At 41.7% G+C, this 17,579-nt stretch overlaps 1 protein-coding gene across 1 annotated transcript in view; it reads left to right on the top strand.

Moving 5' to 3' along the window:
- The window catches only part of LOC126356216 (juvenile hormone esterase-like), a 119,375-nt gene extending 108,571 nt beyond the window's left edge, over window positions 1-10,804 (top strand). The window contains exon 11 of the mRNA XM_050007028.1: window positions 10,255-10,804. Coding sequence (XP_049862985.1) covers window positions 10,255-10,423 — 169 coding nt within the window. The 3' untranslated portion in view covers window positions 10,424-10,804. The remainder of the gene's footprint in view (window positions 1-10,254) is intronic.
- The last annotated feature ends 6,775 nt before the right edge of the window (window positions 10,805-17,579 follow it).

The following is a 17,579-nucleotide window of genomic DNA, read 5'->3' as shown; positions in this document are numbered from 1 at the left end:
GAGCAGAAGAGTGGTGGTGTGCAAAAGTGTAGTGCACAGAGCATTGTCCGAACTTTAGACACACCCGTCGTGAGAACGGTGCGTAAAATCCTACGAAACATCCTTCCTTGTTATCCATTCAAAATTACCCATGTGCACGAGTTGATTCCTGTTGACCTACCAGCAAGAGAGACTTTTGCTTTAGAATTTCTTACTCGCATGGAAGTGGACAATGACTGGCCGTGGAAGATTTTGTGGACATGCGAAGCCCACTTCCATCTGACAAGATATGTCAATGCACAGAATTGTGGAATATGGGTAACGGAAGATCCACACGCAAATCGACCAGTACCACTTCGTCCTGAAAAGGTCACTGTGGCGTGGGTTTACGTTACCATTTATCAAAGGCCCATATTTTTTTCGAAGAGACAGTTGCTTCCGGTCCTGTTACCTGTGCGGCCACTGTTTAGCGCTATGAGTGTCTTTTGCGCAACCACGTCATTCCATTTCTCCAACAGCGTCGATGTGTGTGTGGGTTGGATCTTTTTTATGCAAGATGGCGCACCTCTGCACATTGTAAATCCAGTTAAGCAGCTGCTGAATGGCCATTTCTGAAATACTAGAGAGATCAGCTGCCATTGCCCTACAGCCTGGTCGTCCCGATCACCTGATCTTAATCCGTGTGATTTCTGGCTGTGGGGCCATTTGAAAGATGTTGTGTTCAGTGACCCGATGGCAAACTTAGCGGCATTGAAGGCACGCATTGTGCAACACATTCTGAATGTGACCCCGGTAACACTACGATCAGTTGTGGAACATACTGTTTGTCGATTTCAACTTGTTGCAGGAAACGGTGGACAGTATATTGAACATGTTTTGCGCCAGTCACACGGAAATTAATAATCAAATTTGATTTTGATTTATACTTTTTTGCCCTCATGGCAATTAAAAACCAGTGTGATTGATGCTTTTCATGCAGTTTTTGCCTCAGGACAATAAAAACCGACGTGAGTGATGCTGTTTATGCGGTTTTTGGCCTCAGGAAAATAAAAATCGTGTTTTTCGCATATGATGTGATACGACCTTGCCATGGTGAATGTGTTTTTGTAACTAACAATATCGCACCTATACACCCATGCACTCTGAGTAGTACAGTTTGTTTAGCATCAAACGTACACCTTAGGCATTGTTGTATGATTTATTTGTCATTTGTAGTCGACCACTACTAAATTATGATGCTTACAGCGCCATCTATTGCTCTATTCTGTAATTATTCATTTTTCTTCTCCCATATATTTACCCCTGTCTCCGATAACATTCCATTGCAATTTGACGTTATTCTAGCCAGTGGTGTTATTTCTACAGCGCTTTGAAAGTTTAACTTTAATTATAATCACCTTGAATACATCAGTTCAAAAATATACAGAAGTCTGTTACATAAATTTGTCATAGGAATTCAACCAAATGTATTGCAAGATATGTAGTCTTGAACTTGGTTAAATTCTAGACGACAAGAATGATATGCGACGAGTTACAGTCAGGACTTGGATTGTGTGGAACAGTGAATTTTTCAAGGTTCTAAAAGAGTTACTTCAACCTAGCCATAAGGGCCTCTAAATTGCTTTAATGACTAACCAGAAAATAATCGTGAAGTATCACACTAAACCTGCAGTCCACTTTTCCACAGGACATTTAATGTTTCGCAAAAGCTCCTTAAAATAATAAACCATCACCTTTTAGTTCAGCGTAAGTTACGTGACTCGAATATCGCTTAAAACTGTATATTAGGTGTTTCTTATTTTTCAGAAAAATGCGTTCATGTTTCACGTTCTTCGCCACCTACAGTGCGGAATGAGATAAGACCATTATTTGTGGATTTGTGACGCTAACGTTGAGATTGTTATGAATATCATCTCACATCTGATGCAAAAATTTGTTTAGTGGCGATGTAGGCGAAGGAACATGGAATCTTTGAAAAAATCGTAAAGAATGAGATATTATTTTAATGTCATTTGGAAAAATATACCGTATTCTTAGTGCTTAATAGTAAATTCCTGTTACTGTTAGTTTATTGAATCATATCGCTCGTGCACCACATGTACACTCTAAGACAAAAAATGACTCACCTCGAAGGAATTATCTTCTCTCAATGACTGGACTAGAATTGTCTTCAGTGGTGAGTCCTGTTTCAAACTGACCCACAACGATGAGCGAAGACGTGTCTAGAGATGCCCTAGACACCAGTGGGTTATCACCCTGACTGTGGCCCGCCATGTGGTTTGCCATGGAGGGGCTGTGGTCTAGGATGCCATTTCATTTCATAGCACGACCCCTTTGGTAAACATCTTAGGGGTACTTACAGCAAAGCGTTACGACGATGAATTCTGCTCCCCGTTTTGTCTCCCTTCGTGGCAAGCCATCATGAGCTTACACTTCATCAAGATATTGCCCTGCCGCACACACCGAGGATTTCTCTTGTTTATCTTCGTGCCTGACAAACCCTAGCTGGATTCAGTAAGATAGCCAGATCTCTCTTAACAAATTGAGGAAGTTTGGAGCACTATGGGCAGGGGCCTCCAATTAGCTCGTGATTTTAAAGGTATAACATGTCAATTAAAGACGACAACACTCAGGACATCCAACAATAATGTCTCTTACTGCCAGTGCCAAGCCGAATAACTTACTGCAGACTTCGCAGAGAGGTACCAACGTGACTTGCTCAATTTGAACAAATCATTAAATTTTTCTGAAATGGTAATAATTTGTTTATTTGTACATGTACATCATATCTACCGGTTTCCGTCCCATTTGAATGATTTCTTGACGACGCGTCGCTTTACTTTTTGTCTTAGAATGTACATTCTGACTTGCGAACAGACAACGCATCTTGTAATAAATCCCATAACCCAGTGCTGCCCTGCTAGACAAGTGCCTTTGTAAAATATGTGCCATTCACCATTCGCTCCTGCTAGTTGATAAGTTAATGATCTCACAATGACATGCTGCATCGTTGGAGTATAGAATACCTGCTCGTCTTCTTGTTCTGCAGTAAACAGATCTAAATATCTGATTTGTCAGTTCTGTGGTTGTGATTATTCGTAGCTTCACGAACGTATCTTCCCTTCTTTGACTTACGTACGTTAAACAACTTAGATGCTTCTAAAACTCCCGTTCCCAAAGATGAAATGACTGATGCTGCAATTTCCACTGAATTAGAGTCATAATGGGCAGATCTCTGTGTTCTTTAAATCTCGTATGAAAATTACTACCTGTCTGCTCAATATATATGCTGTTACACATCTGACTTGGATCAGAATCAATATGATGCATGCCAGGATGGGAGAAAGGATTCTTTATGAGTACTTTACAATTACTTAACTCATTGCCCAAATATTTTGTTATGAAATATAAATAAGAAACGGAAACCTTAAAGTCTTCATTCCCGTCCTCTCGACACAATTAGTGAATGCGCTGACCTATATCACAGAAATATTTTAGTTAATTGTAACGTTTTTCAGGCAGGTTGAGGTGCGAATATAACGCTTTTTTTTTTCTTTAACAAGTTCTCTTCCCTTCCAAAGTTGTTATAGTTCCGTCTTCTTGCTGCTGTTACCTCACGCTTTTTCACATAGATGTTTCGTACCATGCCTGCACTATGGGTCGTATGCGGCCTCAGTACTCACGGGTACTAATTACTATCATATAATTCTCCTGTCAGTGTTCCCTGTCGGGCAGCACGAGTGAAAGGTTTTCATGGAATTTATGTAGTTAATTCCATTCAATACGTGATTTCTCTTTTCCTCTTCGTTGCTTTTTACATATACCGTGACTCCAGTTACTTCTCGTGTTCGGCCGTGATTTCAGTTGTTTCACCTTTTACTAGATCCCTCTTTTATCATTTTGACACGGAACTTTTGTTCCATGACAATAGTGGGACGAGATGACCTCATATGGTTATGTGATTTTATTTGTAAGTGACGTCCATTCCTGCCTTCTAACTTATTTTAATTCATTTTAGAAATTTTAGCCGCATAGTTAACTGTCAGACAGTCTAATATTGAGCATCCCCTCCCATTGCGTTGTAACATATTTTCTTTATTACAGTTTACACCAGCTGAGAGGACTTTAAGTCTTCCGAAACCGGTCGAGTGTAGAATAGAAGATTGTTGACTCAGCAACTGTTGTGCGGTTTTTTCATTTTACAGAGTGGACTTACACAATTGCAGCTGTCCCACAGGAAGAACTCTTAAGAAACAGGGACGGAGGTTTCAGTGTAAATAACGGGTGCAGCACTTTGTTTAATAATATGTAGTTGATTATAACATCTTTCTGGGTTGAAAAACGCAGAAAGAATTTGCGTTACAGGAAATAATAGTGGGATCTCTGGAAAACAAAAGAGCACCAAATGGGGTAGTGGGCTTCGATAATGGAATTCGGCTGTAAAAAATGTGCGATGTGAGACCAACAATATTCCACAGTCCTGCTGGGACTCCAGGCACCAAATAAGCGAAACTGGCAGCACCTGAAGAAGACGACTCGGCCGATCGTCGAAATATTGTGCACAAAATGAAAATGACAACTCGGCGGAACAGCCAGAAACACTCTACTAAATGTATTTCCCGTTTGACATCTATTGCTTTCTCGTGCAGGTTCCATCACTTTTCGAAACTCTTAAGGAAACTAAGGTGTAAGATGAGAGAACAACAATTCCTTTTCCGCAAGTAAGGTGGGTGCAAAAGTTCCGTTAGGAATACCACTGACATGCGCGGCAGGGAAACAAAAACGATCTGTTGCTCCTTACTGATCCAGTATCCTCGGCTAAAATTATTTGCTAATTTCATGTAACAACTGTTATTGTTACATCGTGAAACATTCATGCAAAAATACTTGCATGTGGTGAATGAGATTTCGACAACAGTTCGGTAGTAGGATCGTAGACTGGCACCAGTGTTGGCACAGAAAGAATGAAAAAAGTGTGCCACGCGGGATTAGCCGAGCGGTCTCAGGCGCTGCAGTCATGGACTGTGCGGCTGGTCCCGGTGGTGGTTCGAGTCCTCCCTCGGGCATGGGTGTGTGTGTTTGTCCTTAGGACGATTTAGTTTAAGTAGTGTGTACGCTTAGCGACTAATGACCTTAGCAGTTAAGTCCCATAACATATCACACACTTCTCAACATTTCTTGAAAAAAATGTAGCGTCTTTGATTAGTAATTGAAACCCCCTCGTCCAGGGTCCTGCTAGAAATTTGAATAAAAATCATCGGCTTTTGCACCCGACGACTTCAGGAAAGGAAGTCCCTCTCATTCATCCTCGGCATTGTCAAACAGGTGGAGGAGCGGACAGAGATTCAGGGCACACTCTTCCCCTTCGTGTAGGAAACTGCCCCTGAAGCCGGAAAGGTCAGAAATGATTAATGGTATGAAGATGCAGAAGGCAAAGTAAACCACACAATTAAAAACACATAATGCCTCTCCACAGGACATGTGGTGGGTAATTGAAAAACGTATCATGATGATCTCGCCATTGGTAAAAGATTCCGGACTAGTACCACATTCAGATCTCCGGGAGGATTTCGCCAAAGGGGGAGTGACCACGAGAAAAAATTGAATAACCAATGAGACGAGGTGCAGAATGCCAGTTGCTTGAAAGTGATACGGAAACTAGAAAACCTGAAAGGGGAAATGCTGAGGATCAGTCCACATCTAGTGGAATCAGTGAACTGAAGCAGAGAGAAGACAAGATTGCTGTATGGTGTGTCAGGTGGCAGTTGACGCTAAATAACGAAAAGTGTGAGATGATCCACATGAGTTCCAAAAGAAATCCGTTGGAATTCGATTACTCGATAAATAGTACAATTCTCAAGGCTGTCAATTCAACTAAGTACCTGGGTGTTAAAATTACGAACAACTTCACTTGGAAGGACCACATAGATAATATTGTCGGGAAGGCGAGCCAAAGGTTGCGTTTCATCGGCAGGACACTTAGAAGATGCAACAAGTCCACTAAAGAGACAGCTTACACTACACTCGTTCGTCCTCTGTTAGAATATTGCTGCGCGGTGTGGGATCCTTACCAGGTGGGATTGACGGAGGACATCGAAAGGGTGCAAAAAAGGGCAGCTCGTTTTGTATTATCGCGTTATAGGGGAGAGAGTGTGGCAGATATGATACACGAGTTGGGATGGAAGTCATTACAGCACAGACGTTTTTCGTCGCGGCGAGACCTTTTTACGAAATTTCAGTCACCAACTTTCTCTTCCGAATGCGAAAATATTTTGTTGAGCCCAACCTACATAGGTAGTAATGATCATCAAAATAAAATAAGAGAAATCAGAGCTCGATCAGAAAGGTTTAGGTGTTCGTTTTTCCCGCTCGCTGTTCGGGAGTGGAATAGTAGAGAGATAGTATGATTGTGGTTCGATGAACCCTCTGCCAAGCACTTAAATGTGAATTGCAGAGTAGTCATGTAGATGTAGATGTAGATGTAGATCTCTGAAATGGAAGGAAGACAAGGTTTTCTGGTAAGATGAACATAGGGTAACATCGACAGCAGCAGAAAACGGTATAATGGGAGTAAGATTCGCTATGAAGGTTTCGCGGGGAGTGAGTTATTGCGAACAGTTTAGTTAAAGGGTTTTCTCATCAGGATCGACAGAAAACCAATACCGACAACGATAGTTCAGGGATATAGACGTGAAGACGTTGCAAGCCGAAGATAAAGAGATGGAGAAAGTATGTGAGGATACTGAACAGCTAATTCAGTTTATAAAGAGAGATGAAATTCTAATTGTCACGGGATTGGAAGGGAGCTGTAGGGAAAGAAGTAGAAGAAAAGGTTAAGGGGGAATATGTGCTTGGTACTAGGAATGAGAGAGGAGGAAGACCGAGTTATGCAACAAATTTCAGCTGATAGTGGCGAATACTCTGTTTAAGAATCACAATAGGAAGAGGCCGGGATAGACGTATGATTTCACTTTGATAAGAACATGGACTGTCAGAGATTCCGTAATCAAATATTGGACAGTAAGACGTACCTAGGTGCGAATACAGATACAGATCACAGTTTAGTAATGATGAAGAATAGGCTGAAGCTTAAGAGGAGAAAGCTTAAGAGGAGAATAGGCAGAAGTTTAAGAGGCTATGCGGGAAGAATCAAGGTGCGAAGAAGTGAGATACGGAAGTACCAGTGTACGAAGAGATACCATTAAAATTCTCTGATGCACTACTTACTGCGGAAACGAGTAGCTCAACAGGAAACTTCAGTTGAAGAGGAAAGGGCATCTCTAAAAAAGGCGATCAGAAAAGAAAAGAAACATACGCACCAAGAACGTAACTGTGGAGCAACCATGGGTGACAGGACAAATAGTACAGTTGGTGTAAGAGAGAAGGAAATAGAAGGACATCCAAGGAAATTCAGGAATACATAAATACAAGTCACTTAGGAATGAAATAAAATTGAAAGAGTTGAAAGCAGTATTTGGTGGAATTAAAACCAAGTGCGGTAACGTTAAGAGTGCAACGGTAGTTGGACTGTTAATTGCAGAGGAGAGCGAGTAGGGTGGAGAGGGTACACCGAGGACCTCTATGCGGAGGAACACTTGTCTGACGTGACAGAAGAAAAAGCAGGAGGCGATATTGAAGATAACGGGTCCAATATTAGAATCAGAATTTAAAAGAGCTTTGGAAGATCTAAGATCGAATAAACCAGAAGAGACGGCTAACATTCTATTACAGTTTCTAAAATATTTTCGGGAAGAAGCAACAAACGACTACCCACGTTGATGTGTGGAATGTAAGACTCTGGCTATGTACCTTATGATTTGCGGAGAAATATTATGCAAATCATTCCGAATTCCGAAGATTGCAAGAGCCTACAAATGTGACAATTATCACACAATCAGCTTAACCGGTCGTGTATCCAATTTTCTGACAAGAACAATAAACAGAGGAACGGAAAAGCATATTAACGATGTATTAGATGACTATCAGTTTGGCAGTAGGGAAACAAAAAGCCTAAAAGAGGCAGTTTTAACATTGCAGTTAATATTATCAACAAGACTAAAGGAAAATCGAAAGATATTCATAAAGTTTCTCGACCTGCAGAGCTGCAGAAAACTTTTGACTACGTCAAATCGTGTAATATGATCGAATTCTGACAAAAAGTCTCATAGTGCTCAGAGCCATTTGAACCATTTTTTGAACCAAGAACGAAGTGCTCGGATTAAGATGGGGTCAAAATTGGGAAGTAGCCATTCGCCCATACGGTTCAGAAGAAGAAGCAATGACGGAAATAAAATAAAAGGTCAAGAGTGGAATCAAAATCCCAGGTGAAAGGATATCCGTGGTAGTGAAACATGGACTTCGGAAAAGTGGAAGAGAAGAGAATCGAAGCATTTGAGATGCGGTGCTGCAGAAGAAAGATGAAAATTCGGTGTACTGAAAACGTAACAAATGAGGAGATTCTCCAGAGAATCGGAGAGGAAAGGAAAATATGGAAAGCACCGACAAGAAAAAGGGACAGGATGGCAGCGCATCTGTTAAGACCTCACGAAATAACTTTCATGGTAGTAGAAGAAGCTATAGAGAGTAAAAACTGTAGGGGGAAACACAGACTGGAATACACCCAGCCTAGGAGAAGAATTCGTGTCGGGTCGCATCAGATTGAGTACTCGAAAAAGGTACAGTGGCGTTGGAATTTCGGTGTTCGCCAGGACTCGATGCATGTACCTACAAATAAACAAAAGATTAATTACGGAGATTTGTATTTCAGGCTATGTCTAAAAGTTCCGAAATTACAAGGAACTCTGAAATGGACAACTTAATATAGTCGCAACCGCACTGAGAGAGAAACAAATTTTAGGTGATAAAAAGACTAATGAAGAAAGAAACAAGACTGAGCCCATTATTAAAGAGCTATTTGTCATTGCGTACTGATATGTAACTCTTTTTCTTCCATCAACAGAAACTTATCAAATGAATCGTCTCCGTGGCAGTGGATGAAAAAATCGTGCGGGTGATCTGGCGCACATGAACCTAGCCTATTACCATAATTTGTGTACTTCAAAAATACGCTGTCGGCGGCTTCAAAGCAGGTCCCATCTGAGTCCAAACACATCTATATTCGATGTTTCCACTACTCAGTACACTCCTGCAGATCATTTTCGTAAAGCTGCTCTGGGGTTTCACTGGAGGGCAACAACAGATAGATGACAACAGCCTATCCACAGCCAAAGTAAATTTTGATGAAATTTATCACAAAGCAAGGACACAGTTTAACGTCGAAAACCAGTTTCGCACCAATACATCACAACAGCTCCTTAGTAATGCTTCCTATGTCGTTTCTTTTCTGTATGACCTCTTTTTTTCGGGGCTCTGCCCCACCACATGAGGCGAGGGTTTTACTAGTCCGCTTCATAGTACGACCACTATACTGTTTCCCTCACCTGCATTTCGCATGACGTGACCTACCAAACAAGGCTCACATATTAATGGTCGATAACTGGTTCATCATTAGACATGCGGAAGCTTTGTCTCGTTCGAGCCGGGGACATTCTCACTGTACTAAGTATTCAACGCAGGGTCCATCTACTCTTGTGTAATACCAGCCATTCTTGTAAACCATCCGATTAGCCTCATGTGTTAATGCGACCGCTTCCGGGACATGTAATTACCTTACCCTTATCTATTCCGCCCGGCGGATTATCGGCGAGTAGTCGGATTGATGACCAGTCAGAATCTGGTTTGGTAGGTTTTTTTCCACACTCCACTTATTGGATATTGGGCTTGGTTCTACGTCCTGCCTCAGATACACCCTGCGTAACCATTTAGAACATTTTCTCACATTTGCACGCATAATTTACTCTATACGCAGGCAGAGTGAATGCACTGCTTCTGTCCAAAGGAGACTGAGAATCTTAGCTGTTTGGTCTTCTTAAGCACTTACTTAGCAGTAGCATTCGTATGCCTCATGTACCTGACTTGTGGTTCCTTATTGCATTCTAGTCGTCATAAATTTTCACATATAGTGGCGTACACAATTAGTACGTTAAATACGTTATAAAAGTAATGTATGACAAAACTTACTGTTCCCTTATTTCTCATTATGTTGTCACAGATTCAGCTGCAACTCTTGCGTACCTACAGATAATTTCGGTAATGGAAGCAGAATGATGATAAAGCTGCCTAATGAAGTTTCAACGATGCATTTCAAGAGAGCACGCGATACAATTTTTGCGATATTTTGAGAGATTCTGAACCGATGTTCTGGTATTCCCGCAGGATTCCCACTCCATGGACGGATCCCGTGATATGGCATCCGTACAACGCGACGAGCCGCAACTACCTGCTGATGCAAGCCAACTTCACCGTCGCTCACGACAGACTCGGCGAACGCATGGGCTTCTGGCATCAGAACGTCCCACTGATGCCCTTCCCTGGAACCTTCTAATATCTGCCGCAGCCGTTCTCAGACATACAGTCACGGGCCATTCCACCAGCATGGTGCAATTTTGCTGACTTCCTAAGTAGTGCTTCTCCAGGCTCCGCTGTAAATTAATAATTCCACAATTAATATATTATTAAACACTATAAATAACATTTTTTAGTTTTAGGATCTTAAGTAAAGTATTTTATGACAGTGACTGTGTCCATATGTAAGTCCACTATGTAAGCTGCTCAGAATTCAATGAAAACGATTGTTATCATGACAGTATTTTGGTTTTGTTCGACGCTGTTTCCAACTTCGATTTCAAAAGCTATTTCCAATACATTCGCTTGTGCTCCTTTGTATTATGATTCCTATTGAAATAAAAGCACACCAGCTACTCTATTCGTGTCATTGTTGTCCAAAATAAAAAAATGATGAATTAAACCATCTACCTGTTTCAGAGAATTGAAAAATCATCCTGTGCTTGCCGATGTATTACATGTATAAATGGTTAACAATTGATTATAACTTTTTTCATTCGGGGTGTTCGTATATTATAAATCAGTAATTTTTATTCTACTGCTCTAAATTATGTCGATGAGAGCAAAATATTGTCTACCAAAAACTATCCTGAGACCTAGAAAGTAACAGTTCGTCAGAGATGTTCCAAAGCGACCTTTGTGCCTGATTACTGACTATTTAAGCGAACGTGATACATTAGAGAACTTACGCATTTCGTGTGACACAGTAACCACGATTGAAAGGAATATACGAGTAAAACGGAGATTTATTCATGGTAAAGTAGTGAAGATGGACTAAATCAGAATGTTCAGATGCTGAAGTCACTATTAAAGCATCTCAATTAAAAGATCGTGCAGTAATTTAAATTGCTATAGGCAATGATTTTTTAAGCATTTTAATACAGAAATGATTTCGGTTGACGATTAGCCGTATTATTACTTTATTTTATTTTCCTTGACAGCTTTTTATGGCGTTTTTTATTTTTATTTTATCATTCCAACTAACATAAGAACCACCTACGAATATTTTGCATCAGTCATGATCTTGTTAAAGAATCTTGAGTCCTATGCGACTGTTTATGTTGCTCCAGATTTTCTTCTCGATTGTGTCCACATAGTTACTAACTTTTATTCTCTCCCGTCAAGAAAGTAGACTGAGTCTCGTTCATTTACGATTTGTTACTACAATACAAACTGCTCTTCTTTGGGTGAGAGTAGTTCCGTATGCGACGTGACCACATCACACAATAGATTAACAGGAAACATTTGCTGACAGTTTTGCAGTGCCCCCTGTATTTCTCAGATAACTTCCGTGTTTAACTGCGCAAGAAGAACTGAATACTTATCACAAAGATGCTTAGTTTTGTCTTGTTAGTCAGCATCCCAGATCTGCAGGCTGGTCATAGTTTTTCAAAGAATTCTCGTCGCCTCTTACTTCTGCATTCTATGACTTCATTTGTGCCTTCGTCTTCTACGATTGTCATAGGAAGATTCTCTCTATCTATAGATTGACTCTTTGTGTCGTCTTCCGTGTTGCTCCTATTAAGCGACACGTATCTACTTCACTAACCAATTCGTGGAGCTTGATGGAAACATGTCGGCTGCAGAGTAATACCCCCTTATATGCTCATTTCGTTGTATCTTAACGATCCTGATCTTAAACAACTCAACAAGAAACATTATCCACGAGTACTCTAGTAGCTGCATTTTTGCAAGAATTTTAGAATTTTTCTCACGTGTTGAGCCTGACACCTAAAGAACTGTAACAGATCTGGTACTACACTGATTTACTCGCAGTTAAATGTAGACCATACTTTGAAACGTGACTGTAGGTTTCGTGTTCACATCTTTGACACTATGGCGTAAAATATCGTCTCGTCTGATAGCTAAAGAGCCTCGTATCTGAATCCACGCGTAGTGTAAACCTCTTCGGCAAACAAGATTTTAGTTGATATTAACTAATGTCAGAGCATTTGGTGCACATGTAAACACTAGTTCACTGGTTGCCTGGTGGAGCAGACTAAAGGCTACAGGCACTGCTGCTTGTCTCTGCGTTCTCGATGTGGTAACATTGATAAAAGCTTCTACGCGCGCGCCCCAATCCCCAGCATTCTTTGATTATGCGTAACGCTGTATAATAATGTTGAGAGTGAACCACATTCTTGTTAGACGCTTCTCACTACTGACATGGATCTTTGCATTATGTTAGGTGTAGTCGACTGAACCTGTAGATCGATTTAAGGCTGGAGTTTACCACGGTAATTACAACGTGATGTTAGATTTTCATTCTAAGCACCCAGTGATATAATTTGGTGTGTTTAACAGAGCCCGCTTGTTGTGGACTTGACTTAATCCGAGTTAACAGACGGCTAGTGGGCTCTCTTCACCTTTCTCTTTTGAGAGTTCAGAAGCATTGTACGTAAATATTAATTTTTAAGATTTTTTTTGCCGTGTCAGAACAATTTGAATATTTCTTAACACATTTCTACTATTATAACTGAATGGACGTGATGCCAATATTACGTTTTCCTTGGAGACTGTGAAATTTTGTAATACCTATCACTGAGACGGGTCTAGAATAGCCTCTGCTGCCCTGCTTTTGAACGCGTACATAACTGTGCAAATTACTTTCTTTGTATGTGGTACCAATTAATCTAAACGGAATTTGACTATCTGAAAATGATACTGAATATAGAGAACTCGCATCAGTAACTACAGAAGCGCTTCTTCATGAAATGATCACAGAAAGTGATTTTCTCTCAAATGGTTCAATTAGGACTTACAATTGTTTCTTACCTTGCAGCGGATAACTTGTCCTCTACTCCATCTGCACACAGCAATAAAGTGACGCGCTGAACTGCATGTTCCTGAAATAAATCACTGCACAACAAACTGCCTAATCTTATTTTGTTTTACTTTTGTAAATCATACTCTAGCTCCTTTTCTAAAAATGTATTGCACTGTCTACGCAATAGTGCAAGGTGGGAAAGTGCATGTTTTACCAAATCTATCTTTCATCTAATAGTGGGGATAAACTTCATGAAATATTTATGAATGAATATGAAAGTATTCTGCAATTGTACTCAGTTCTTTTCATGACACAAATGAAACTCGAACTAAAAAGTAACTTATTCTTAACATTGGCACGTAACATAAAATTTACTTCTACACAGAATACTTAATTATTTAACATTACTGTTTGTGTTTTAAATTAGATAAGTTTAACTACTGATGGTGGGAGGATACTAACTAGAATAGTTAAGGAATGACTGGTAATTCAATCTGGACACAAACTTCAAGATATTTTTAAAACGCAATGAAATCTTTGCACTACAATACTTCGCAATTAGTGCCTGCAGCAAATAAAACTTAGTGCATGTTATCATCAGCAAAAGCCTGGTCTTTGTATGAAATAGGAAACATTCTTTATCCTCAATGACATAAGGGAGCATCTTTAATAAAAATTTTGTCTCTGTGCGGTATACCCACCATTTAAGCTTCTCACTCTGCTGTGACACAATACACTCTCTTTTTCTAGCTGACAACTGCTTCCCTTGCTCGCATGAGCTCTGCTCAGTAATACTCTGGTAGCCAAAGAGTATGTATCACTTATGTGTTCAGCAATGCAAAGATGCTCACAGTAATAAACGTTCCAAAGAAGCTCCAAATATACCAAACAAACTGCCATTTCAATGCTACGTACACCTTTCAAAAACTCCTCCCTACCAATCAACAATTTTGCTTTATGTTTCTTGCAAATAGGAAGGAACGTTCAAGAAAGTCATTCACAAACGATAAATAGAAGTACAGGTGTTCTAACATATAAGCCCCCTCCGTCCACTGGTATGCTGTTGATTACCACGTGATGATTGACTGACATCACTTTTTTTAGATGGACAGAGAGTCCAGGGATGGCCTGCACTGAAACAGCGATCGCGTACATGACTGCAATGTGTCGGATCAATCGAAACAGGACTTCTAGACATCTGCTACCACGTCACTGTGAAAGTTGACAACTGTTTGGAAACGCCCCACAACGCCATAAACGCCATAAACCTCAACCAGTTTCCATATGCCGCGATGTCTTCCACATTTTTTGTCAATAAGAAACACCGCCTGTGTCTTTTATTTCAGTCATCCTGTATGTATTGTGGAAGCAGCCGCAGCATAATTTACACCATGCGATGTCCAGTTTTGTGTCAAGGCCAATGGATCGAGACGTGTTAATGTTGGTTTAGCACCCGACACAGACCCCGAAGTCACGGTGGAAGAAAACAAAGTGATGGTGATGAATGCAGTGCTTGGATGTGTTACAGCAGAGCCGGCCGGAGTGGCCAAGCGGTTAAAGGCGCTACAGTCTGGAACCGCTACGATCGCAGGTTCGAATCCTGCCTCGGGCATGGATGTGTGTGATGTTTAGGTTAGTTAGGTTTAAGTAGTTCTAAGTTTTAGGGGACTGATGACCTTAGAAGTTAAGTCCCATAGTGCTCCGAGCCATTTGAACCATTTGTTACAGCAGAAAGGAACAAAGTGTCAATAAACAACACAGAGACCCTCTCTTACAACTGATAGTGTATACGATATGATCCTCCTACCAGACAAGTGATGAAACTTACACTGGTCTTAGGAAGCGACTACGATAGCCACATATTGTCAATGCCTGCATGCAGACGGTATTTGTTTTTGATATATCAGAATACAGGGGCATGATAATATCTCATCGAATTCTCTAACATATGACATTAACGGAGTTCATATTTTTTCTCTGTTGGATGGTACGAAATAACGTGGAGGAAGGGAACGTTTGGTGACTGACATGAACGCACCCCGAGAGATGCAGATCTCCTACAGACTGCAGTACCTGTCTGTAATTTGGAGACGTACCTTGTTGTTCTTCCATGCCCTGTGCGAAGTGGAGTCTTCCTAGTTTTCCCAACAAGAAACACCACTATAGCTGCTCGTAATATCTTCTCTACTAGCTCTTGTTGCATGGAAAGACTTCGTTTGGCTCTGGCCTTACATATTGCACACGGTTGGCAGTGCTGTGACAACATGTTTACATTTCCACTGAGTGGTCAAAACGTTGTCCTATCGCTTTAACTCAGCTCACACTGTTTCTCCACAGGATGCGGAATGTCTTAGATACATCGCTCTCCGACTTCCGTCTAGTTCCGACTTAAATTGGGACGATCACAAGGAGAAAGCTGCACAGAGGGCGGGACAGAGACTGAGGAGCTGTTACAAGATGCAGATGGTTTAACTAGAACACTGCACTGAAGTTTTACTGTACGGGATCCTTAGCAAATAGGTTCGTAAAAGGTACTCGTTACGAGATACGAGAGTGGCGCGAATATGATTCAACAATGGCTGCAATCATTAAAAGATGTCTCTACAGGATCCAACGCAAGTATGTGGTGGAATGAATAGACTTGAAACCAATTCGCAGACGGCATTTCTACCACAAAGCAAGACGCTGTCAGTGACTCATGTGTGCGTCTATAGACACAAGACCGCTTTTTACGCAGAGTTATGAATACATAGTCATTATGAACACGTTTTTAATAGTGCAGTCCCTCTGCGAAATGAATGTTGTGAGTTGTAGAAACCCTCTGCGGCTAGCTTCAGACGTCGGTTCTCAGTATTGTTCCGTGATAAGAACATCATCTTCCCTCCACAGATTCCAATTTGACCTACCTGGTGAGTATAATACGACTGCTGAAAATAAAATAACTCGCCATGAAAAGTGACTCTCATGATCAACTTAATTAATTAGCCTATCAATTTGATTTTAATAATGTGCCACCTAGTGGGTGGAGGAAATGGCTAGGGCACCACAGAATGATTCTTGTTAGGCATTTCTTTGTTTTTTCGTTGCGGCGATATCTCTTACGAAATTTCAATCTCCCTTCTACACAAGGCGAGACCGGCTCTGGCGATTTGTTTCGTAAACTCTGGTATGATGTAGCACGACATTCGTAAAACGGGACCTGCCATAATGTGCAAAATAGCTACATCCTCTTGAATTATTGCTTCTTGTTGTCGAACGCAAAATGATTGTATTTTTTTCCGACTTGTGAGCCACTGACATGAAATACACTCCTGGAAATTGAAATAAGAACACCGTGAATTCATTGTCCCAGGAAGGGGAAACTTTATTGACACATTCCTGGGGTCAGATACATCACATGATCACACTGACAGAACCACAGGCACATAGACACAGGCAACAGAGCATGCACAATGTCGGCACTAGTACAGTGTATATCCACCTTTCGCAGCAATGCAGGCTGCTATTCTCCCATGGAGACTATCGTAGAGATGCTGGATGTAGTCCTGTGGAGCGGCTTGCCATGCCATTTCCACCTGGCGCCTCAGTTGGACCAGCGTTCGTGCTGGACGTGCAGACCGCGTGAGACGACGCTTCATCCAGTCCCAAACATGCTCAATGGGGACAGATCCGGAGATCTTGCTGGCCAGGGTAGTTGACTTACACCTTCTAGAGCACGTTGGGTGTCACGGAATACATGCGGACGTGCATTGTCCTGTTGGAACAGCAAGCTCCCTTGCCGGTCTAGGAATGGTAGAACGATGGGTTCGATGACGGTTTGGATGTACCGTGCACTATTCAGTGTCCCCTCGACGATCACCAGAGGTGTACGGCCAGTGTAGGAGATCGCTCCCTACACCATGATGCCGGGTGTTGGCCCTGTGTGCCTCGGTCGAATGCAGTCCTGATTGTGGCGCTCACCTGCACGGCGCCAAACACGCATACGACCATCATTGGCACCAAGGCAGAAGCGACTCTCATCGCTGAAGACGACACGTCTCCATTCGTCCCTCCATTCACCCCTGTCGCGACACCACTGGAGGCGGGCTGCACGATGTTGGGGCGTGAGCGGAAGACGGCCTAACGGTGTGCGGGACCGTAGCCCAGCTTCATGGAGGCGGTTGCGAATGGTCCTCGCCGATACCCCAGGAGCAACAGTGTCCCTAATTTGCTGGGAAGTGGCGGTGCGGTCCCCTATGGCACTGCGTAGGATCCTACGGTCTTGGCGTGCATCCGTGCGTCGCTGCGGTCCGGTCCCAGGTGTACGGACACGTGCACGTTCCGCCGACCACTGGCGACAACATCGATGTACTGTGGAGACCTCACGCCC

The sequence above is a fragment of the Schistocerca gregaria genome, chromosome 3 (assembly GCF_023897955.1).
Source record: "Schistocerca gregaria isolate iqSchGreg1 chromosome 3, iqSchGreg1.2, whole genome shotgun sequence".
Lineage (NCBI taxonomy): Eukaryota > Metazoa > Arthropoda > Insecta > Orthoptera > Acrididae > Schistocerca > Schistocerca gregaria.
The sequence above is the reverse complement of the archived record's forward strand: the minus strand, read 5'-3'. Positions and strand labels throughout refer to the sequence as shown.